At 39.6% G+C, this 24,603-nt stretch overlaps 1 protein-coding gene across 3 annotated transcripts; it reads left to right on the top strand.

The window, feature by feature from the left end:
- Window positions 1-5,685: 5,685 nt before the first annotated feature.
- LOC116110913 (protein ACCELERATED CELL DEATH 6-like) lies at window positions 5,686-22,626 on the top strand. Of its 3 annotated transcripts, XM_031397142.1 has the most exons (7): window positions 5,689-5,772; window positions 19,214-19,269; window positions 19,745-19,793; window positions 19,873-20,379; window positions 20,602-20,757; window positions 21,215-21,657; window positions 21,873-22,626. In XM_031397142.1, the coding sequence occupies exons 3-7, from the start codon at window positions 19,745-19,747 to the stop codon at window positions 22,485-22,487; spliced, it is 1,770 nt and encodes a 589-aa protein (XP_031253002.1). In that variant the 5' UTR covers window positions 5,689-5,772; window positions 19,214-19,269; the 3' UTR covers window positions 22,488-22,626. The 3 variants fall into 3 exon arrangements, with proteins under 3 accessions (XP_031252995.1, XP_031253002.1, XP_031253011.1); XM_031397135.1 differs by lacking the exon at window positions 19,214-19,269 and having other exon boundaries at window positions 5,686-5,772; XM_031397151.1 differs by lacking the exons at window positions 5,689-5,772; window positions 19,214-19,269 and having other exon boundaries at window positions 19,653-19,793.
- Window positions 22,627-24,603: the final 1,977 nt, after the last annotated feature.

The raw sequence follows: 24,603 nt of genomic DNA, 5'->3' as shown, positions 1-24,603 counted from the left end.
ATTCCCTTTGCACGCCATCTGCACTGCTTTTATGTAACAGTCGCGAGATGCACTCTGAGATCTGCTAACTTCCCCTATCCCCATCGGGGTGGGGAACTTCATCTTGAGATGGTATATTGAAGTGACTGCCTTGAAGTTTCTTGGTAGAGGTCGCCCCAGGATTCCATTGAAGGCAGATGGGCAATCCATGACCAAGAATTCAGTAACCTTAGTCACTTCGTCATAGTCACCCAGCGTGACTGAAAGTTAGATTGTTCCTTTGGGGATCAGGTGGTCCCTTGTAAAACCATAAAGAGGGATCGAGGCGAGCTTCAGGTCGGCCTCGTCCAAGTTCATTCTTTAGAAAGTGGTCTAGAACAGGATGTTCACAGCACTTCCATTGTCCACTAGCATTCTGCAGACGTTATGGTGCCCTATGAGGGGCGTGATCACAAGTGCATCGTCGTGGGGATGATGCAAATGGGCTGCATCCTTTTCAGAGAAGGTAATTGGCTCCTCCTTCCAAACCTTTTGTGGTCGCTGCGACGTGTTCATCACACTGATTGGGTCGTGATGAGCTGCGCGAGCATATCTTTCCTGGGCACCTCGCGATCCAAAGATCATGATGACACTGTAGTATCTTGTGTGATCACGACGCTTCTTTCCTTGCTCCCTTTGACTTTTCTCTTGTGGGGGAGCTGAGTCGTCAATATACTCCTTGAAATGCCCCTTCTTGATGAGCTCTTCGATTACTTGTTTTAGAGCTCGACACTCATTTGTGTGATGCCCATTATCCCGATGGAAGCAACAGTATTTTTTATTATTTCTGGCTGACGTGGGAGTTTTCATGGGCTCGGGCTCTCCGAGCAGGTTGGCTTCCTCGGATTGATCAAGAATAGCCGATACAGATGCATTCAGAGGTGTATATTGGTCTTTGTCGCGATCGCGATGAGGGACAGAAGCATAAGACTTTTGGACTTGTAGCGAGGTTTCTTTCCTTTTCGCTGATCGTCAGCGGCCCCTTTGCGATCAACTCTTCTACTTTCCCCCCGACCAGACATACTGCCTAAAGCACAGGGGTCGCGACGGCGGAGTGCCGCCAATGAATTTTCTATCCGGAGGTACTTCTCCGCAAGGTTATAGAATCGGGTGAGGGAAACATCGTCCTCAGCCTATAATTCCTTCAACAGGTCGGTTTGTGGACAAACTCCTACTATAATGAGAGTCCGAACAGACTTTTCGGGAGTATGAGCCACCTTGTTGAGTTCTCTATGGAAACAGTTGATGTAGGAATGGAGGGATTCATCCTTTTCTTGCCTTATATTGCTGAGGTAGCTCAAAGGCATCGAGAACTTTCAATTTGCTTGAAAATGCCTTAGGAACGTTGCGCTCATCTGAGGCCACGAACTGATTGATTCCGCTAGGAGCGACCTGAACCACCGTTTGGCATGAGAGGTCAAAGTCACTGCCAAACAACGACATTTTGCTAGATCTGAGACATGGTGAAGCTCAATCAGGTCGTTAAATTCATATAAATGATCTTGCGGGTCAGAATTTCCATCAAACGCCCGCATGTCGGGCATCCTAAATCTTGATGGGAGTGGATCGGCTAGCACTTCGGGAGAGAAGGGGGAAGCAGATGCGACCTGCCCTTGTTCATTTTGCTGAGCTCTCAGTCGGTCTAGAGCTCACTGCAGCTCCTCAATTTGTGGCAATGAAGCCATTTGGGGATTGCTTTCACCCATGTGAGTTTGACCCCCGCAATTACGGTTGAGGAAAGTCCGGAGGTCGGGTTCCACTTCGCCTCAGTCGATGATTCCGGCCACTCTCAACACACGCTGGCTAGACTGTGTGATGGCAATGAATGGTACGGGGTATTTTCACGACCTTCGCGGTGGTAAGAACCACCCCGCGAAGTGTAGGACCCTTTCGCACGATGACGATCAGGATCGTTTTGCTGGTGGTGATAAGAATGGCCCCGCCCAGTACTTTTATGGGGGTGTACCTGCGAGGTGGCATGGGACAACTCGGGTTGCGTCCTTTCACCGAGTCTTAATGAGACTGGTATTCTGCTTAGGACGCGGTCGGTGTTCGCTGGCCCTTTGGAGCCCATGGGCCCCTTTTTTGCCACTTGCTTATCCTTTCATCTACGCGCTGCAGTGCTCGCGGCACGGGCTATTTCCCTTTGCCGAGCTTTCGCGCGACCTGTAGGCTTTTTTGGCGGTTGCATCGCCCCAGCTGATTTGGATGGCATGCCTTGGTCCAAACGATCTAACATTCGGTTGACCATCTGGAGAGTATTGTCGAACCTCTCTATGTAGCTTCTAATGACAGGGTCAAGCTGTGAACTTGATGGGATATCCCCTACAGCATTTTGCGGGACTGAAGGTATTTTGGAAGAGGTGTCCCCTTGGACTTGGGGGAGCCCCTCAGCACCCTGGTTGGTTTGCTCAGGTTTAGGTTGGCAGGCCATTTGCTGTTGTAGGACTAGTAAGTTAGAGATTCTCCTGATGAAGGATGAACACTAAATCAGACCCTCCTTTTAGCGCCAAACTGTTGATGCATGATTTTTACACCAACAAAACACAAGTGTGAAATGCTAAGCTGGCCCAGAAGACACACGTGAATATAAGGAAATATGAAAGTAAATACAAATGGGAACAGCTTTTAAGGTGGTTCGGATGCTAAGGAAGCAAGTCCTACGTCCACTGTTATTTTATTAATAATAGGGGTCAGGTCGCATTAGCTGACCAATTTACAAATGATAGTACAAGTGAGTGAATGCTATAAATTATAGAGAGAGATTAGCTAATCAAGAGTAATAATGAGCGAATCCCTTGAATGAGAGAGGAGCTCTCAATTTATAGTGGGATGCATTGAGCTAATGATTACTGAATCTGTGAGTTGGTGAGATTATCCGTGCAAATCCTTCTTTATGTCACATTGCCCACCTTCTAGAGTGGTTTGCGCGATTTGGCGCAGGGATTGGACACGTGGGATCACAACAGCTTCTGGCTGGTCTAGCGCGCACCCACTATTCTGACAAAAGCAGGCTGCGGGTGTACCCATGTTTTGACTTTTGCACGCTGACGGGGCCTTACGTCAGCCCTATATTTTTCATGCATAACAATTGAAATCTTTATCTATTTGTGATCTTCACATATATTTAATGATACAATTCAAAAAAGCTCGTAATTTTATAGTAGAATAAAAATTTAGTCAAGAGTGCCAATTAATAATCCTTATAATCGTTGATAAAAGAATGTTAATATATGTTGCACATGGGTGGCTAATGAGAAGTGCAATAGGACTTCGAATTTAATCACCACTTCTTTCTTCCACCATTGGAGGTATACATGGATGTGGTTTTTGAAAGGGTTTTTAGTTCTTGCTGCACTGGATTTGGAAAATTTTGAAATTGACCTATATGTTGAGTTTTACATCAACATCCGTTTGTTATTATTATTACTTTCTTATGAAGTAACATTATCCAGTATAATTTTGCGCACCTCTTGAAGGTGTGATTACAATAAACCCTTAAAAGTTTCAGTGTAACGAATCAAACACTAGCTAGCTCCTAAAATTGGACCATAGCATCTCTTTGATAAGGAAATTTTCTTTATGGTTTTCTTTTCTAAAAGGTTACAGAAAAGGAAAGGAAATTTAGCCCTCTTTTTCCTCAGAGGGGACAACCAAATTCTCTTTATTGACAAAAGAGATTAGCTTGTGGAAAAAAAAGGGGATAAAGTTGTGTTTTGTGGACGCTGATAATGAGAGCCATTACAGAAAGATAAAATATTAAAAAATATATATATACTATATATAAAATCTTCATCAATTCGTGATCTTATCATGTATCTTAAAGGTATAATTCAAGACAGCTCATAGTTATAATAAAATGAAAAATTAGTGAGGAGTACCGATTATTATCCTTATAATCGTTGATAAAAGAATGTTAATATATATATATGTTGCAAAAGGCTGGCTAATGAGAAGTGCAATAGGACTTCAAATTTAATCACCACTTCTATCTTTCATCATTGGCTGTATATATGGATATGGTTTTTGAAAGAGTTTTTAGTTCATTTTGCACTGGATTTGGAAAATTCTGAAGTGAACCTATATGTTGAGTTTTACATCAACATCTGTTTATTATTATTATTACTTTCTTATGTAGTAATGTTACATCACAATAATTTACTCCCATTTGTTTGGATTAAGACCTTAAAACTTAATTGTGAAAGGTCAATCTCTTCAATTCATCTTACCTTTATAACATTATGGAGATAGAGATCCGAATCGAACATTGTGGAAAGACCTTTGCAACGAGCAGATGGCCATGGTCTGGCCTTTGCAAATACTTGTTGGTTTTTTTTATTATTTTAATAATTTTTTTTTTAATTTGTGAGATTGGGAATGATAATTTGTGAGATTATGATTTTAGAATACTTCAAAACCAGTCTAATTAAAAACCTCTCAAAACCAATGAAAAAAACTACTAAACAGACTCTTAGGTTTAGTTTTCTCTAGGTTGTATATGTTAATAAAAAACATAGATACAGTTAAAAATTTGAAATTGGATATATGAGATCGAGTATAACATTGATGACTTTTAAAATTAAGGATAAAATTTATATTTAGGTTAAACCTTGACTGAAAAAATGGATACCAACGAGATTAAAACTTGTTATTGAAGAAAGTGCAGCACTTGTCTAATTGACGTAAAGTTATTTCTGATAAGGATTGGGGTATTAATGTATTAAGTTTTACAAAATTGAGTAGATTACAAAATGAAGGACACAATAAGAAAAACTTTTGAGTGTTTTTTTTTTCGAATTTTGTGTATTCTTTTTCTATGTTTTTGAAAATATTGAAAATTATTAGACAAGTCGAAAAATGAGAAAACGTCGTCGGGTGTTTTTGTCTAAAAATCACAACTCAGTAATTATATACACATATTAAAAAATTAAACATTTAAAACCTACTTAAAATATTAGGTAATTTAATATTTAAGCAAAAATCCTTGGAGCCAAATACCACATACTTTCTTACAATCACCATCCACCAAATACTAAACCGACTACCAAATTAATACTAACTTTGAGAGTGAGGTTCAGTACTAAATGTTACCTCGAATCACTCATAATGGCAGAAGGAAATTCCAATAGATTTGCTCTTCCGATCCCCATCTTTACTGGGAAAGCATATGATTCTTGGAGTATCAAGATGAAGGCATATTTTTTGTCCCAAGACTTATGGGACATTGTTAACAAGGGAATCTCTATTCCAGAGAATAACTCCACTCTAGCACTCTATCTGAGGAAAAAATTAAGCCGTTGTCATCCCACAACAAGCTGTTGAGGATGATGTATTATCAAAAATGAATAAAGCTATGACAGCGAAGGATGCATGGGACGTTTTAGAAAAAGAGTTCCAAGGCAATCCATGTAATATCCCATATTTTATAAGTTGTTTTATCAAATTTTATATTTCTAATTTTTGGGGTTAAAATGTAAGGATTTGGAAGTTTTGAGGGAGTAGTGAATATACGAAACAAGATGGGAGCAAAGGGAAACTTGCTAGATATTTTGATGAACAGTGTACGCCCCAGTTTTCGGCCAATAAGAAGAGTGGAGGAGGAAGAGAAGAAAATGAAGGGGAGAGAGAGAGAGTGAGAGTGAGGCGATCTAACTAGAGGAGAAGGAAATTTTAGCAAAAACCTGCAAACCCAAGCTTGGATTCAGAAGAGAAGAGTGCTTGAGGTTGCTTCCAATTTTCGGCTGAGCTGATATGGTGAGTGGAATAGTAAACCCGTTCACAACCCATGCATCTCAAGTTTTCATTTGAGTGGATTTAAGTTATATTTGTTAATGTATTTGAGTTTGTGTGACTGCTTGTTGAAATTGAGTTTAAAATTTGCTATATTGTGTTCGGTTGGTTATATTTGATTTTTTGATTGTGCTATGTTTTGAAACCTGGTTGTTTACGTGAAAATTTATGGTTAGGGGGTTGCCTTGGTATAGCCGAATGCATGATGAGATGTGGCCAAAATAAACATGAGATGTAAGGGATTTATTTTGTTGCATGTGACTCTTATTCATGATTTATTTGGGTTTTCAATTTTTTGTATGTTGGCTGCTTGTTGGATATATGAGTTGCCTGGGTCATGAACATATTATGTGTTTTTCAGAATGAATTACAAGCTTGCATTTTTGGGTGACATTGAAATTGTTTGGTTTAAAATGTGTGACTATATGCTGTGTTATATATATGTATAAGTAGAGTTTCTTGCATGAAGTTAAATGGTGTGTGAGGCGGGATATTGAAGCTAAAATGTGTTCTGTACAGGGGAGGTAAAATTTGCTAATTGAAGAGGGAAGAAAATCTGCATTTTTTTTTTTTTTTTTATGGGTAATATTTACTGAACTGTTTTGCATGTCTCGGCTGGGCTGGAATCTTGGTGAGGAAAAATGCATTTGCTTAGTACTAGATATTAAGTTTGTCTCCTTTGCATGGTGTAAGTATTTGTAAAAGAAAATGGCTTTATATTTTTAATTAAATGTGGGTTGCTAGATTTGGGAGCAATTACATTATGGACTGTTGTTTGGGCTCGGCTAATGGAAGAGTAAAGGAGGGAGAATGATTAAAAATGGGTGCAGACTTTGGTAATGGGAAGTGGTTGTTGGGTTGATGCATTGTGTTGGTCATAAGCTTGTTTATTTATCATGGGCACTTTATACATATATATTAGTTTATAACTTTACGTCATAATAAAGTTACTTTATGAAAATTAGTGTGTTGGCTGCTGGAAAATTGTTGATGAATTAGTGAACTTGTGATGTTGAATTAATGGGTGGAGTCGGTCAAGTGTAGTGAGTTGCAATGTTGAAGAAGAATCTGGGCTGGAAGGTCAGCTCTGAAACGTATTTGGAAATTTGCAGTTTCACCCCTGGATGTGATTTTTGAATATTATGTCATATATGCATGATTTATAAGCTCATATGTGATATGTTCTTGACTTATATGTTACTTGAAATTATCATGAGACACATGATTTTTGCATTTTAATTTTCAACGCATTAAATTACTTAATTATCTTTCCAAACCATGTTAATTAAATGAATATTTTATTTATATTAAAAAAATGCTATTGCTCATTGTTTTGCTGGAAATTTGAGAAGAGTGGAAATACATTGAGAAATGTTGTGAGACTATGTTTGAATTAATGTGACTATTTGTAAGATGCTGCCTTAAAAATGCTGATGAATTCACATTAGAAGAAGTTTTATTGTTACTAAATGCAGGAAGTGTTGTTTGCAATGGGTGGAGATAAATTCTGATGTGAATGACAAGTAGTTGAAATGAGAAATGAAAAATGTGTCGAAATTGTTAGTTTTTGAGAAACATTATGAAATTACATGTTGACCCATTTACATTGCATCAAGTATTAGGATTTTTAAGCATGCCTTTTAAAAAGAAGAAAAGCATAAGTTTTATGATAAAGGAGAGGATTGAGAAAGTAGAGATAAAAGTGATTTTCAAAACCACCCTACATAGTACCCATTCCTCTCTTCATATTAAGTGATGACCTTGCGCAATTGGTCATTTGCTAGCCTAAGTGGGTTGAAGGCCCAAGCAAGACAGATATTGTTATACATGATTTGATTTTGCCAGCCTAAGGGGGTCAAAGGCCCAAGCGAGGCAGATATCGCTACATATGATTTGATTTTGCCAGCCCAAGTATGTAAGGAACAAGAGAGAAGAAATATAAGAAGAGAGGTTTTGGAAAAAGTGTTGTTTGACTTTTAGCCACCTTTTGTCTTATCAATGTAAAAGTCCTATACATTTAAAAAAGGTCAAATGCTATACACGTGAGAGCCTCTAACTGATCCATACTATTTGGCCTATATACATGTTAATATATCTATACAACTAATATTAATAGAGAAGTCCTAAATTATATACGGTAACATCCCCCCTCAAATTGATGCTGGTAGGTCAACCAACAACAATTTGCCAACCAGAAATTGATGCCGCTGTCGAGTCATAGCTTTGGTGAAGACATTAGCCACTTGGAGATCAGAAGAGATGTGAGGAAGATATATCACCTGACTTTCCAAGGTGTCTCAAATAGAATGACAATCAACCTCAATGTGCTTGATGTGTTCATGGAAAACGGGATTGGTGGCAATCTGAATAGCACTAGTGTTATCAGCATGAAGAATGGTAGAAGTAGTCTGAGGAAACCTAAGCTCCTTAAGAAGACCACGTAGCCATACAATTTCAGAACAAGCAGTAGACATGGCACGATACTCGGCCTCAGTAGAGGATTTAGAAACACGATGTTGTTTCTTACACCTTCAAGAAATTAAGGCATCACCTAAAAACATACACCAACTCGTAGTAGATCGACGTGTATTCGGACACCCAGCCCAATCAACATCACTATAGGTAACAAGTTGAAGAGATGAGCTGGTGGAAAAGAACAACCCACGAGTAGGTGAACCTCGAAGATAGCTGATGATGTGTCGAATTGCAACAAGATGGAGATGCCGAGGAGAAGACATAAACTGACTGACCTGATGAACAGCATAAGAGATATCAGGTCGCGTAGTGGTCAAGTAGATAAGACTCCCAACAAGGCGTCGATAGAGAGTGGGATCATCTAGAAGGTCCCTTTCATCTTTCCTGTATTTGACATTTACCTCTATAGGAGTATCAACAGAAGAAGTGTCGTCCAAACCAGCCAAAGTGGTAAGATCCTGAATATACTTATGCTGGTTCACGAAAATACTATTGGCTCAATGATGAACTTTTTATCCTAAGAAGTATGTGAGCTGGCCAAGATCTTTCATATGGAAAGTTGCATGTAACTGCTGCTGAAGCTTAGTAATCAAACTACAATCAGTGCTAGTAATGATAATATCATCCACATAAACCAAGAGAATGACTATACCCGATGCAGACGTGTGGATGAAGAGAGAAGAATCATACTGACTTTGTGTAAAACTAAAGGAAAGAAATGTATTGCGAAGCTTCTTAAACCAAGCTCGGGGCGCCTGCTTGAGCCCATACAGAGAACGCCTTAGCTTACAGACATCATGTGGAGAAAAAGTAGTCATACCAGAGGGAAGCTTCATGTAAATCTCTTCCTGGAGATCACCATGAAGAAAGACATTTTTTACCTGGAGATCACCATGAAGAAAGACATTTTTTACATCCATTTGATGCAGTTGCCACGACTGTGAAGCGATAATAGCTAAGATGGTTCGAACCGTAGTCATTTTGGCAACAGGAGTAAATGTCTCCTCATAATCAACCTCATATTCCTGTTTGTTACCTAGATCTACGAGGCGAGCTTTGTACCGATCCAAAGAGGCATCAGAACGAAGTTTTACAGAGAAAACCCATTTACTCCCAATAGGTTTGACTGTAGGAGGATAAGGAACAATATCGCAAGTGTGATTCTCCTCAAGTGCGTGAAGTTCTGCTTGCATTGCATTTTGCCAACACGCATGTTCCATGGCTTGTTTGTAGCAAGAAGGAATGGAAATAGTGGAGAAAGTAGCGATAAGAGAGATAGGAGAGAAGAAATCATACCAATCAGGGGGTTGAGAAAGACGAGTAGATCGACGAAGAGTGGTGGAAGCAGGGGCAGGATCAGGCACTGGGTTAGGATCGGAAAGGGGCACAGAGGAAGTGGAACCAGACTCATGTCGACTACGTTTTTCATACACAAAACCAGGTTTAAACCTTTCTACAATTGTTGGGGAATCAGAAAAACTAGGCAAAAGAGATAAAGACGCAGATGGCAGCTCAACATGAGATGGAAAGAAATATTGATTTTCAAAGAAAATCACATTCCTAGAAACTCATATACGACGAGCATAAGGATCATAACAAACATAACCCTTTTGAGGGATAGCATAACCAAGAATAACACACTTAACAGACTGAGCAGTAAGTTTATGACGTTCATGAGTAGGGAGATGCACAAAACAAACACAACCAAATGTCTGAAGATCAAAATATAAAGGAGAATGACCAAACAACTTAAAGAAAGGAGAAACATGATTTAACGTAGGAGAGGGTAAGCGATTGATCAAATGAACGGTAGTAGAAAGTGCTTCACCCCAAAAACGAGGAGGAACAGATGATTCAAGTAAAAGAGTTCTTACCACATCAAGAAGGTGACGATTTTTCCTCTCAACAACACCGTTTTGCTGTGGTGTTGAACGACAAGAACGTTGAGAGAAGATCCCTTTGTTTTGAAGAAAGTTCTGAAACTCATTAGACATGTATTCTCCGTCAGAATCAGAGCGCAAAACCTTGATGTTAGTAGAGAATTGAGTCTCAAGAAGTGCAACAAAGCATTTAAAGACTGAAAAAACTTCGGCCTTCGCCCGGAGGAAATAAACCCAAGTAAAGCGACTAAAGTCATCAATGAAAGTAACAAAGTACTTGTAATGCGCATGAGAAACAATAGGGGCAATCCCCCAAACATTACTATGAATAATATCAAAACATTGTGAGGCACGAGATGCATGATGAGGAAAGGGTAGAACTTTATTTTTACCAAGTTTGCATGATATACAATCAAAAGAAAGATCAAGAGAAGAACATGTTTTATTTCCCAATAATCCAGAATTAAACAAAGTACGAAGTACATCAGAGTTTGGGTGGCCTAGACGTCTATGCTACATCTTAGTTCCAGAACCAAAAACATTACATGCAATTGAAAGTAAAGGAAAACTAGGAATAATAGTGGAAGGAAACATGAAGAGGAAAGAGTCGTCCCATTTTAGGCCCCTTCGCGATCATCTTCCCTAACACTTGATCCTGCACAACATAACCAGAACGGGAGAAATGGACATTATAATTATTATCAACCAATTGACCAACAGAAATAAGATTTGTGGAGAGGTCAGGAGACACAAAAACATTAGTTAAGGAAGAGGAAAGATCACCAACAGCATTGATAGGTAGAGAACTACCATCAGCGGTGTTAATTTTCAGATTTCCATCATAATTTCTGACATTAGAAAGAGAAACAATAGTATTGGTCATATGGTTAGAGGCTCCAAAGTCAAAATACCATGGCTTAGAAGAAACTCTATGATTACCTGAGAGCCCAAAAGCAGAAAAAGCAAAAATGATCATCTGTTGTACCATTTCAGGAGTGAGTGTGTTCGGGTTTACTGAGTGTCACGTGCTGGGAGTTTCACACCCAAAAGGCTAACCTGTTAGGTGGAGGGACTCCCCCCATTTATAAGCCCAAGACTTCCCCAATACGCTTCCAATGTGGGATTTGTAACGTTCTCCACCACCCAATCCTATGATGCCCTCGTCATAGGTGGGGCCCCCTGTCTACCCGGCAATCTCACTCTCTTGTGGACCCATAATCACACGTGGATGCCCCTGCGTGGGCTCTTGGCGGGACATCAAAAGACAGATTGGGTCTGCTCTGATACCACTTGTCACGGGCTGAGAGTTTCACACCCAAAAGGCTAACCTGTTAGGTGGAGGGACTCCCCCCATTTATAAGCCCAAGACTTCCCCAATACGCTTCTAATGTGGGATTTGTAACATTTAAGTGTCACGACCCGATTACTTCCCTTCAGACTCGTGCGGCCTTAGGTGCAAATCTCCCGACGATTGCCCTAAGTCAGCCTTGCTTGCTCACGCTTCTAGCCCTGCAAGTAAGAAAACACTCACACAAACTCACAAGAGATGCTAGAAGAGAATTCTTTACTAATTAAGAGAACTTTACAATTCTTGGATGGTTTGGCCAAATGAAGACCTCCCCTTTTTATAGTAGTTGGAGTTTACAATGGACGGTTTAGATCTTTCGAAATCAACGGTGGAGATTAGTTAACTCCAAACTACCACCTACCAACTACTATCTACCAATTACCATATTAATTACAAGATTCTAGCATATACAAGAGTATTTTGGAAGGTTCTAGAATGTCTAGGTGACGCACATCAAGTGTTTAATGAAATGCTTGTGAGGCGTCACATTCTCCCCTACCTAATCCGGAGACGTCCTCGTGGAATTCTTGGACCTTGTCTTTGAATTGCCACAATACATCTTTGGGTTCCCAACTAGCTTCACTCTTCAGTAGCCCCTTCCATTTAACAAAGTATTCTTGGCTTGGAGGCTGGCCCTTTTGTCGAATGACACGATCGGCTAACACACACTCCACCTCCTTGTCATAGAACTTGGTGTTGCCAAATGGTGCCCGCTTTGGTTCTTCTCTTCCTGGATCTTCCGTATCTTCATGGTACGGCTTCAAACAACTCACATGGAAAACCGGATGAAGTCTCAACCAAGAAGGCAATTCAAGCTTGTAAGATACATTACCGACCCTCTTGATTATGGGAAATGACCCCTCGTATCTTTGGATAAGGGCTTTGTGCAATGGCCGGGTGGACTTGTGTTGTGAAATGAGGATTTTGACAAGTACTAAATCTCCCACATTATACTTCACATGCCTCTGTTTCTTGTCCGTCCATTTCTTCATTTTCTTAGTTGCTTTGTCAAGATACACCTGTGTGATGTCGGCTTGCTCATGCCATCTTAGCAACTTTGAATGCCGCGGGGCTGCTCCCCTTATAACTTGTACCCAAAGTGTGCGGCGTGAGTGGTTGTTGACCCATCACCATCTCGAACGAGCTTTTGTTGGTGGCTTCACTTCTCTGTAAGTTGTATGAAAATTGGGCTACATCAATCAACTTAGCCCAATCAAGTTGGTTGGCGCTCACAAAGTGCCGTAGATAAATCTCTAGCAAAGCATTCACTCTCTTGGTCTGTCCATCGGTTTGAGGGTGAAAACTTGTGGAAAAGTGTAATGTCGACCCCATAAGTTTGAACAACTCGGTCCAAAATCTCCTGGTGAACCGACTGTCCCGATCACTGATGATAGACTTCGGAAGACCCCAATACTTCGTCACATGCTTGAAAAAGAGCTTGGCCGTGTCTTTCGCTGAACATTCCTTTGGTGCGGGGATGAAGGTAGCATACTTCGATAACCTGTCCACCACAACAATAATGGTAGTAAACCCCTCGGATTTCGGTAAGCACACTAAGAAATCCATTGAGATGCTCTCCCATGGTCTACTCAGTGTGGGCAACGGTTCCAGTAATCCTGCGGGGCTTCGGTGTTCCACTTTATCTTGTTGGCACACAAGACAAGTTCTTACAAACTACTCCACATCGTCCCGCATTTGTGGCCAATAATAAGCCGCTTCTAATAGTGCTCGAGTGCGCCTTTGTCCGGGATGTCCGGCCCATTTGGTGTCATGACACTCTTTGATTAAGTTCCTCCGCAAATTTTCCCACTTCAGAACATACACCCTTCTCCTTTTGGTGTACAGGAGGCCATCTTCTATCCAAAAGCGCTTGGTCTTGCCATCCCGAGCTAAGGAAATGAGTTGCTTGGCCAATGCGTCGTGCTCGAGACCCTCCCTTATAAGCTTGAGAAGATCCCCTTGTATTTTGCTTATAGCTGCAAACTCGGCCTTCCGACTCAATGCATCCGCTACCAAGTTGGCTTTCCCGGGCTTGTACTCTAACACATAGTCAAACTCGGCTAAGAAATCTTGCCATCTAGCTTGCTTGGGGCTGAGCTTCTTTTGACTCTGGAAGTAACTGGTTGCCACATTGTCCGTCTTCACCAAGAACTTGGACCCTAGTAAATAATGTCGCCAAGTGCGTAGACAATGCACCACGGCTGTTATCTCTTTCTCTTATATCGTGTATCGTCGCTCCGTATCATTGAGCTTCTGGCTTTCAAAGGCTATGGGATGTTCCTCTTGTATTAACACACCTCCAATGACAAAATCAGATGCGTCAGTATGTACCTCAAATGGTCGGGCATGGTTGGGCAATGCTAACACCGGCTCCTCCATGATGGCCATTTTCAAAGTGTCAAAGGCATGTTGGCGATCAACCGTCCACTCCTATTTTATGGTCTTTTTAAGCAAATCCGTGAGTGGTGCGGCAATGGTAGAATAGCCTTTGATGAATCTCCGATAATAGTTGACGAGGCCCAAGAAAAAACGTAACTCGTTAACCTTTGTTGGAGCTTCCCACTCCGCAATAGCCTTCACCTTGGCTTTGTCCATGATGAGCTTCCCATCCGTGATCTTGTGGCCGAGAAACTCTACCTCCGGCTTGACAAATGAACACTTCTCTCGCTTGACATATAGCTTATTTTCTTGCAACACTTAGAAAACTGTCCGCAGGTGCTTGGCATGCTCCTCAAGAGTGTTGCTGTACACCACAATGTCGTCGAGATAAACCATCAAGAACCGATCAAGATATGGATGGAAGATGTGGTTCATGAGGGTGCAAAACGTGGCAGGGGCATTGGTGAGGCCGAATGGCATGATTTTGAACTCAAAGGCTCCATAACGCGTCACATATGCGGTCTTCGGCTCATCCCCTTCTGCAATTCACACTTGGTAATACCCCAATCTCAAATTAAGCTTAGAAAAGTACTTGGCCTGTCCAAGTTGATCAAACAAATCAGCAATTAGTGGAATAGGATATTTGTTTTTGATGGTTACCTTATTGAGTGCTCGGTAGTCGATGCAAAGGCGAAGCGACCCATCATGCTTCTTTTGAAAGAGAACCGGAGCTCCGTATGGTGCTTTCGAAGGTTTGATAAATCCGGCCTCTAAGAGTTCTTTGAGTTGTCTTCGCAACTCGTCTAATTTCGGTGGCGACATCCGGTATGGAGCTTTGGCGGGTGGTTTGGCTCCCGGCTCTAGCTTGATCTTATGATCTACCTCCCTTCTAGGTGGTAGGCATTCTGGCAACTCGGATGGCATGACATCCTTGTACTCTTTAAGGACTTGGGATATTTCCCTCGGTACTGACTCCACGGTGTTCACATCTCCCTCATCTTCCAACTCATGCACCATGGCAAGAAAGGTCTCTTTTTTCCGCTTGAGTCCCTTCTCAATTTGCATTGCGGAGAGTTGGTTGCTTGGTGCGGCTTTGCACATAGAGTTGTATCGCAGTAGGGGCACCGCATTGAATTGCCTGAGAAACTCCATGCCGAGAACAAGGTTAAAATCATCTAAAGGTGCAACAGAAAATGATACATTGTCGCTCCATGTGCCAAGATGTAGCTCAACATTCCGAGCCACGCCCCCAAGTGGTTTAGCTTCAGCATTCACCGTCTTGAGCCATCCGTCTGATTTCTCCACCTTGAGGCCTAATCGTCATGCCTCACTATCTTTGATGAAGTTGTGGGAAGTACTCGTGTCCAATAAGGCTTGAACTTTATTCCCGTTGATGGTGGCTTCGACATGCATGAGGGACTTATCTTGAACTTTCGGTTGTGCGGGCTTTACCTTCAAGGCATTGAGAAGTTGAAGGCATCCCATGTTGGCAGTCTCAGATGCGGATGTCTCAAGTTGTTTCTCTTCGAACATGGCATTGAAGGCCTTGCGCTTGGGGTAGTCACGGATTCAATGGTCCCCATCACAAAGATAACAATTCTCATGGCGCTTGTATTCCTTCTTGCCATCCTTCCGCCATTCTTTCTTGTGAGGCGGCTTATCTCCCTTTTCTCGGTGGGATGATTTGTCTCCCTTTCCTCCCCCACCTTTGTCGTGATCAGACTTGCCATCCTTCTTCGGCTTAGATGTTTCTCCCTTGTGAAACTCAACAAGGGTGTCTACTTCGGTAAGGGCTGTGGAGATGTTGGCTACTTGACGCCTTTGGAGCTCTTTTTGTGCCTAGGGTTGGAGCCCCTCCATAAAATTAAATAGCAAATCTTCCAAGTTCATGTTATCAACATGAAGCATAAGTTTAGAGAGCTCATCCACATACCTGGAAATAGGCCCCATGTGCTTAAGCTCCTGCATCTTCTTTCGTGCTTCATATGCCACGTTACCCGGATAGAATTGCCTTTTGATCTCACACTTGAGCAACTCCCAAGTGTTAATGATGCATGTACCTTGCACAATCTCGGCATGCTTCCGTTGCCACCATGCGATTGTATGATCCTCAAGATACCCGGTTGCAATGTTCACCCTCTCTTGCTCACTTTGGACATTAGTAGCTTCAAAGTACCTCTCCATGGACCATAGAAAGTTCTCCAACTCTTGGGCATCTCGCTTTCCCCCATACTTTCGTGGTCTTGGAACTTCGACCTTTGTAGGAGGTACGGCATTGATGACGACCCCGTTTGTCATCACCTTTTTGCAAAATGCCCACTCGCCCTTGCTTTCCTCTAGACCCAATCGGAGCTCTTCCACTTGAGCTTGTAATGTCTTGAGAGAGTCCAGCATCACCGCTTAGAACTCCTCAAAAGTTTGGTGCTTCTCGGCAAAATGTTGGCGAAACTCTCCTATGGTTTCGACCATGTCTTCAACATCGTCCATCTTTTGATCGAGGATGTCGAGGTGTTCCTTCACTTCGGCAACATTCACCTCATTGCGCATTACCCGTGCTTCCATGGAGGTTATCACATCCACGGACTTGTCCTTCCTTTCTCGAGAGTTCTTCTTGGAAGGGTTGGGGTTAGGATTGGTCTCCTTCCCTTTTTGCTCTTTATGGCAAACTTCGAACGACATCTTGAGCCAAGAATCTTCCCGCTTTGATACCAAGTGTCACGACCCGATTACTTCCCTTCGGACTCGTGCGGCCTTAGGTGCAAATCTCCCGACGATTGCCCTAAGTCAGCCTTACTTGCTCACGCTTCTAGCCTTGCAAGTAAGAAAACACTCACACAAACTCACAAGAGATGTTAGAAGAGAATTCTTTACTAATTGAGAGAACTTTACAATTCTTGGATGGTTTGGCCAAATGAAGACCTCCCTTTTTTATAATAGTTGGAGTTTACAATGGACGGTCTAGATCTCTCGAAATCAACGGTGGAGATTAGCTAACTCCAAACTACCACCTACCAACTACTATCTACCAACTACCATATTAATTACAAGATTCTAGCATATACAAGAGTATTCCGGAAGGCTCTAGAATGTCTGAGTGACGCACACCAAGTGTTTGATGAAATGCTTGAGAGGCGTCACATAAGGCTGTAAAAGGAGGAATATGAACAAATGGCGAGGCAGTAGGCAATGTAGTAGAACTAGAGGCACCAGTGGAGGCATGATAAGCAGTACCCTGCTTCCTTTCGGGTCGAATGGGACAAGCAGAGATGATATGACCCTGTTTCTTGCAGTACTTACAGAACTTCTTTGGACAATCCCGAGCAATATGACCAAAAGCTTTACAACTAAAGCATTGGACAACACACATATCTCTACCCTTATTCCTCCCTTGTGCTGCATAAGCCACAGAAACAGGTGCACTAACATTAGCCCGATGTTCCATGGCAGCCTGAGTGACAATACGCTACTCCTCACGAAGTTCACTCAAACAGGCATCCAGAGCTGGTACAGGATGACGATTCATTAGATTAGACCGTGCAATTTCAAAGTCAGGTTGTAGCTTCATCAAGAATTGATCGCGCTTACTGGTTGCATGCACTGCTTGGACAGCAGAGAGAGTTGCAACGGGAACATTAGCATAAACAATATCGGAATAATCAGCCCAAAGAGTTTGAAAACCAAAAAAATATTCCTCAATTGAGAGACTTCCTTGTGTGAAATTAGCCATCTCATACTCCAATTGAAATCGCCTAGCAGAGTTATCTTGATTGTAAACTGTGTTGAGATAATTCCACATAGCAGCAGCGGTTTTATAAGGCTTCAAATTGAGAACAAGATGAAGCTAAACCGAGCTAAGGATCCAAGTCATAACCCGAGCATCCTTAATTTTCCATTTAGACAAAGCCTCGACACCTGGAGGTGCGGGAGCACTCCCATCAATATGACCCCACAATTCTTTTCCTTTAACAAATAATTTAAATTGGAACTACCAAGAAGAATATTTTTTGCCAGTAAACCTAATATGGAATGATTCCACTGTATCCGTTGACATGATGCAGCCAAGAGACAGAGAATATCCCACCACAAAATTGTAACTTGCACCATGAAAAATACACAAAGAAACATGCACCAGAAAATCTATTGCACTGAAAAGAAGCACAACCAGGGACGGCAACAAACATCTCCTAAAGCCACAACTAACAAGAAATCAACATTAGAGGCGCCGAAAACAAGAGACCATACTAGAAAACACCACAGACGGCGCCGAAAACAAGAGCCCAGAACTGGAACATGCAATCGATAGTGCCAACAGCAAGAAGCGAACCAAAACACCCACTTTTGATGCCGACAGAAACCCAAGAACCAAAAAATAGCCACAAACAGTGTCGAAATCAACACCTAAACACCCTCAAGAGAGAAAAAATAATTGCAAAACAGGCAAGTAATCAAACCCGCTTTGATACCATGTCAGGAACAAGAGAGAAGAAATATAAGAAGAGAGGTTTTGGAAAAAGTGTTTTCTGACTTTTAGCCACCTTTTTCTTATCAATGTAAAAGTCCTATACATTAAAAAAATGTCAAATGCTATACACGTGAGAGCCCCTAGCTGATCCCTATTATTTAGCCTATATATATGTTAATATATCTATACAACTAATATTAATAGAGAAGTCCTAAATTATATACGGTAACAAAGTAGTAGTCAGTTTTCCGTTTTCAGTATTTTATGGTAAAGTAGTATTCAACTCAGAGTTTTCAGTTGTAGTAAAATCTACAGTATTCAGTTTAAAGTTCAATTATCATTATAAAGTTTTCAGTATTAAAAGATCAGATATCAGTGTATAGTTTTTTAGAATCAGTTTTATGTTTCATATCATTAAAATAGTAATCAATGATTAATACTAGTTTTATGAGACTAATTCAGACATTTGAAATATGGTTTTAGTAATGTTGTTTTAAAGACATAAGAAATTTGAGATGCATGAGTATTAATTTGCAAGCATAAACGTTGGTTGTGTGTTTTAAAATGTTGTTCCAGAAACACTAAATAAGCATTCATTGAGTGATGATGTGGGAGTTTGCAATATGATTTCTTTTTGTAGATTATCAGAATCAGGTTCAGTTTTTAATATCAGAAAAACTATGGATTAATTGCATTAATCACAATTGCACGAAGTCTTTGTTATGTGCATGACATTCATAGAGCATTATTTCTTTTCAGAGATACACGATTGTTTGTGATGTTTTAGATGTTTGTAGCATGACCTTTCAGAGTTATTATTTTCATAAAAATGTTTTACTTTTTCAGCTCATTCCCTTTTAGAATGTTTTTCCCCCAGGTTCACAAGAAGATTGTGTCAAGTAGTGATTCCTCTCAAGGTTGGGCCCACATGTCATCGTCTCATCATATGTGTAAAATGTCATGTTTGTTCTGTAGCAGATTATGTTTTATTTCATATGTTGATCTCATATGACTGATTGTAACAGATATGAAAATCTGATGCCTCGCTCTTCAGGTTTCATATAATGAATGTTCTATGTTTTCAAATTTTCAAATGCGTATATATTATATATTATGTTTTTCATGGCAAATCAAGAGAATGTTTTTATAAGAAGCATATTCAGAAAACAATTTTTTTTTTTTTTTAATTTATTTATGGGTTTCACAGTTTTTCACATGGTAGGTCTTGGTCACCCGAGTCTTATAGGTGTGCCCAAAACCTATAGGATAGGGAGGGTCAGGACGGGCTGTGTCAATCCAAGGGTACGCACTGTCCAACTATAATCTCTACTTCAACACAGGCTATTGCTTTCTCTTCATCTTAGCTTATCGATCACCTCTTCTTCATTACAGATGGCCTCTTCTTTATCACGGTCTACTGACTTATCAGAACAGGGCATGAGTAAGTATTAGAAAATCTAATTAAATTTTCAGAAGTACATAAATAATAATGAAAAGTTTTCGGTATGTTTTTATTGCAGAGGATATCACAGTATACCAGTCACTATATGTATATGAAGCTATACTCCAAGGAAACCTGGAACATGTAAAAGAAATCTGTGAAGACCCAGATAAACATGCGTTAGACGCCAGGATCTCGGTAAACTTGGGCACAGCTCTTCATGTAGCTGTTGGTACAGGCAAGGCGCATCATATTGTGAAGTATCTATTGATTAAAATGTCAACAGATCAAGTGGCAGTGAAAAACAAGGAGGGCAACACAGTCCTTTCCGTTGCTGCTATTGTTGGCAATGTCCAAGCAGCCAACATGATACTGATGAAAGAAGAACTTCTACACTTAATTGAAGTTAGAAACGCATCTGGCTGGATACCTTTGATTGAGGCTGCTCAGCATGGCCAAAAGAAGATGATTAAATATTTATTGCCATTTAGCAGAGGCTACTTGAAGCGTGTTTCTGAAACACATTTTGAAGAAGAAAAGTCTGGTGTTTTTTTCGTAAATCTGCTTATAACTGCTGGATTTTATGGTGAGTTAATTTTTTATTTTGCTATTATTACTACTGCTTAATGAATAGACTTTAACGAGATAGCTGATACTTCTAAACAGATTTCAAATCCATGGCCGGTACAATTCTCTGCTAGTAGTGCAAATTTCATTTTACTTTTGATGCATATTTTTAGCCATTTTGTTGACATATAAATTTGAAATTAATAATCCTAAATTCCTGTCCATCATAATTATGTCTCAGACTTGGCACTAGATGTGCTTGAAAAATATGAAAGTTTTGCTACAATGGAGTTATATGGCGAGTCCCCTCTGAGTAGAATAGCAGCAAAGCCATTGGCATTTTCAAGTGGAAGACGAAAAGAGCTAAAGGTTTGGCACTACTTGTACTTCTCTAAAGGTGAGTATATATTTCTTACACACTGATAAATCTTCTATCGCGTCCATCATCTCACATATATCCCTATTACTTTTTTTTTATCCGTATTTTCTGGGTTCTAAATTTCTCTTACCTTTTCATGCATTAGTAAAAGTTATTTTTATTCTTCCAGTATTATTCCTACTCTGGAGAGGAAGATATTTAATAGAGATATAATTAATTATGAAATGATAACACGTTGAAATTAAAGAAAATTAAAAACCATCAACTTTTATAAAAAATTAAGAGCTAAGAAAATTTCAAAATTTTTGATAAAACAATCCAGCTCTCGAGGGGCTTTTCTCTTTCTCTCCTTTTTATGCATGACACTGAAAGGAATCTGAACTTTTACGTATGAAACTCTAGCATGTTTTCTTCTTCTGATTTACAATATATTTCTCGCTAGCTATATATATATTAATGTGTGTTTAATTTGCAGCTTCAATTTATAGGAAGGAAATACGAGAAACAAGAATGATGCATCACAAAGCACTTCAACTTGTCAAATACTTGTGTGGGAAAATTAAAAGTAGTGAGCCAGACTATAATAGAGCTCGCATGTTACTAACACCACCACTCCTTTTAGCGGCAGAATTGGGGGTTTTCGAAGTGGTGGAAGAGATTATAAAAACATATCCAGAGGCAATCTGGTTTATAAATGATAAGAATCATAGTGTATTCCACTTGGCAGTCTTGAAGCGTCAAGAGAAGGTATTCAATCTCATATTTCAGATGAGCAGTCACAAACATTTGTTGTTGATGTCCCAAGATGTTGACGGAAATAATATCTTGCACTTAGCTGGAAAATTGGCTCCCGAATATCAGCTCAATCGCATCCCTGGTGCAGCTCTGCAGATGCAGCATGAGTTACAGTGGTTTGAGGTACTATGACTTTTGTTATAAACATTATATATGCATGTTCATTTACTTCAGTCTCTCCCCGCGGCCCCCAAGCCAAATGCATCCCATATCCATATGTATGACAGTATGATATTACTTTTTAACCTATAGCGATTAGGCTAAAATGGAAACTGTTATTAGAAGTTCAGTCTTTCATATTTTGTTAGTTATTTTATTATTAATATTTTTTTCTACAGGAAGTAGGGAAAATTGTGAAGCCTAAGTACAAAGAGGATAAAAATCCTAAAGAAGAAACTCCAGCAATGATATTTACTGAACAACACAAGAAACTCGTTGAAGACGGTGAGAAATGGATGAAAGTTACAGCAAACTCATGCTCAATAGCTGCGGCACTGATTGCCACTATAGTATTTGCAGCAGCAATCACTATACCTGGTGATTACGCGGATAACGGCGTACCAAATTTTTACAGAGAGGCAGCCTTCAAGATTTTTAGCATTTCAGATGCACTCTCTCTATCCTCATCAATTGCTGCCATCATAATGTTTTTGTCCATCCTTACGGCACGGTATGCAGAATATGATTTTCTTTATTCCCTACCCAAAAGGTTAATATGGGGTCTTTTTATGTTGTTCGTCTCTCTAATTACCCTGATGGTAGCGTTTTGTGCCATTATTTTTCTGGTGTTTTGTGACCAAAAGGCAAATTGGTTATTTGGTTTAGTAGTGGGCTCAGCCTTAGTACCTGTGTTCATGTACGCTGTTTCGCAGTTTCCCCTCTTATGGGAACTGTTCATTTCGACATATCGCCCTGGCATTTTCCGCAAGCAAGGCAAACGAGTCCTCTACTAAAGTGATGATAAGTGAGAAAACATATTGAAATTAGTCTTTTTAGAGAGTGTGATTAGATAAGAAAAGATTTGCTCTATTATTTTGAATTCTACTGACATTGCTGTTTTGCCATCTTCACATGGGCTGAAATACATGAAACTGTTGGGTCTGTTTGTTTTATTATTTTGGATAGAATTTTTGAAATAATATTGAGTAGTTGAATAGGGCGTATTACGAGGTAAAATTTAAAAATTTATAAAAAACCCTCTAGGTTTGTTAATTTAACTAAACACTCCAATATATAAAATTTTTGTAAAATGACAAAAACACTCCCACCACCCGCAGTGCCAGATTCCGGCCACCACCATCGGAATCTGGCCGAAAAATTGCGTTACGACACAGACCTGTCGGATCTGTGTCGTAACGTGTTGATATGCCTTTTTTGGCCAGATCCACGGTGAGATCTGACCGTCAACGGTCGGAAAACTCCATCTTTGGTCGTCGTTGATGGTCAACAACGGCCATTTTTTTGGCCGTTACTGACAGCTAGATCTGGTCGGAAAAGGCCAGATCTGTGAATTATCTGCCATTTTCGGTGGTGTTGTAGACTGTTGTGACAGATTCCGACTACCATCGACGGTGGTTGCCAGAATCTGACAAGTATTGGTGGGTGGGGGTGTTTTTGTTAATTTTTAAATTTTTTTCTAGGGGTATTTAATGAAATTAATAAACTTAAAGGGTCTAAAAGTAATTAAAAAATAAACTAATATTTCTCAAATAATATGCCAAACAATATTTGGGGAATAAGATTGGGAATATGGGTAGAAATAATAAGCCAAACGGAGCCGTTATTATCATGATCTAGTTCTGATGCTGAATTATCTTAATGTATAGGAGAGCAAATCAACAGAGAGAATGTTGAATCTCACAGAAAATGCATTCTGTGTATGTACCACATGGAAATAAAGATTGATTTTAAACCAATATTGTACAAGCTAAAGTATGAACAAGACTATTACTCCGGATGGTTTTAGGCCGTTGATATAGTTTCGAATTATTTATAAGCATGAAATCTTTTAAAATTTCCACAAACGATCAATTACAGGCTTTTAAGAGAAAGTCACTTTGTTATATGGACTGGATTATGGACCTCTATTGTAGTCTTGAGAAGCTTTCTTTATGGGCCTGATAAATTGATCTCGTGGGCTAAAGGGAGATTAAACTCACTTGAATGAACCTCACATTTTCATCTCATATTGTTTCTATTGCTATCAAGTTAGAATAATTCTAAATGTATGAACTTTAAATATAAATTTTATATACAAATTGATGTGGTACAAAAGAATTGACCAGCATAATGTAGATAAATGTAGATAAATGATATGACAAGAATATAGTTATGTTACATTATTTTGTGAACAAGAATTTATATGCTCAATTTGCACATATATCGACATGCCTGTTAATGTAAAGTTCACAAGTATTTCTTTAAGAATGAAATTGATATCGTTTTATAAAGAAATCATATATATTAATAGAAACTTAAATTTCACCTATAAGAGGTTAGTTGAACAGTCAAGTTTATGGTTTGCTCTCACAAAGTCTAGGGTTTGAATTCTATCATGGACATCTATATAATCAAAGCTCATTATTTTCTACTTCTCAAAGATAATAAGGTTCTATATATTGCAATTGAATTTATGGATTATTAAAAAAGAAAGAAAAAAATTTGATGTAAAAAAAATACTTTTAATTATAATTGGCTAATCATGTGTTTAGTTAAACGCAAACTTGCTCTTCACCTACCATTATTTATTAGTAAGACTTAATGATTAGTCTTTCCTTGGATTAATATAGTCTTAATAATAAGGTAATTGTATTACTCATCCCTTCTATTTAATTTTACTTTATTCTTACATTTACTTGTATAAAACTATTGTAACACAAAAAAATGACATAATCTATATGTATTTAATTTTTGGATTTTGATGGATTGAGACTTCTTTCTTTGGATTAACTTTAGTCTTAACTAGCACGATTCTTTGGTCAATTATCCTTAATTACTTCAGGTCACATCTACAAGAAGTCAAGTCGGCTTGTCTTAGGTTGTTATTTGTAGTACTAAAAAGAGTAATAC

This window comes from Pistacia vera, unplaced genomic scaffold (genome assembly GCF_008641045.1).
Source record: "Pistacia vera cultivar Batoury unplaced genomic scaffold, PisVer_v2 Contig1184, whole genome shotgun sequence".
Classification (NCBI taxonomy): Eukaryota; Viridiplantae; Streptophyta; class Magnoliopsida; order Sapindales; family Anacardiaceae; genus Pistacia; species Pistacia vera.
Note: the sequence above shows the minus strand (reverse complement) of the source record. Positions and strands in the feature narration are given on the sequence as shown.

Excerpts from the sequence above, each read along its gene's own strand:
- LOC116110913 (XM_031397135.1), top strand. Across the intron at positions 19,794-19,872 it reads CTTATCAGAACAGGGCATGA|AGGATATCACAGTATACCAG; the intron begins GTAAGTATTAGA and ends TTTTTATTGCAG. Across the intron at positions 20,758-21,214 it reads CTACTTGTACTTCTCTAAAG|CTTCAATTTATAGGAAGGAA; the intron begins GTGAGTATATAT and ends TTTAATTTGCAG.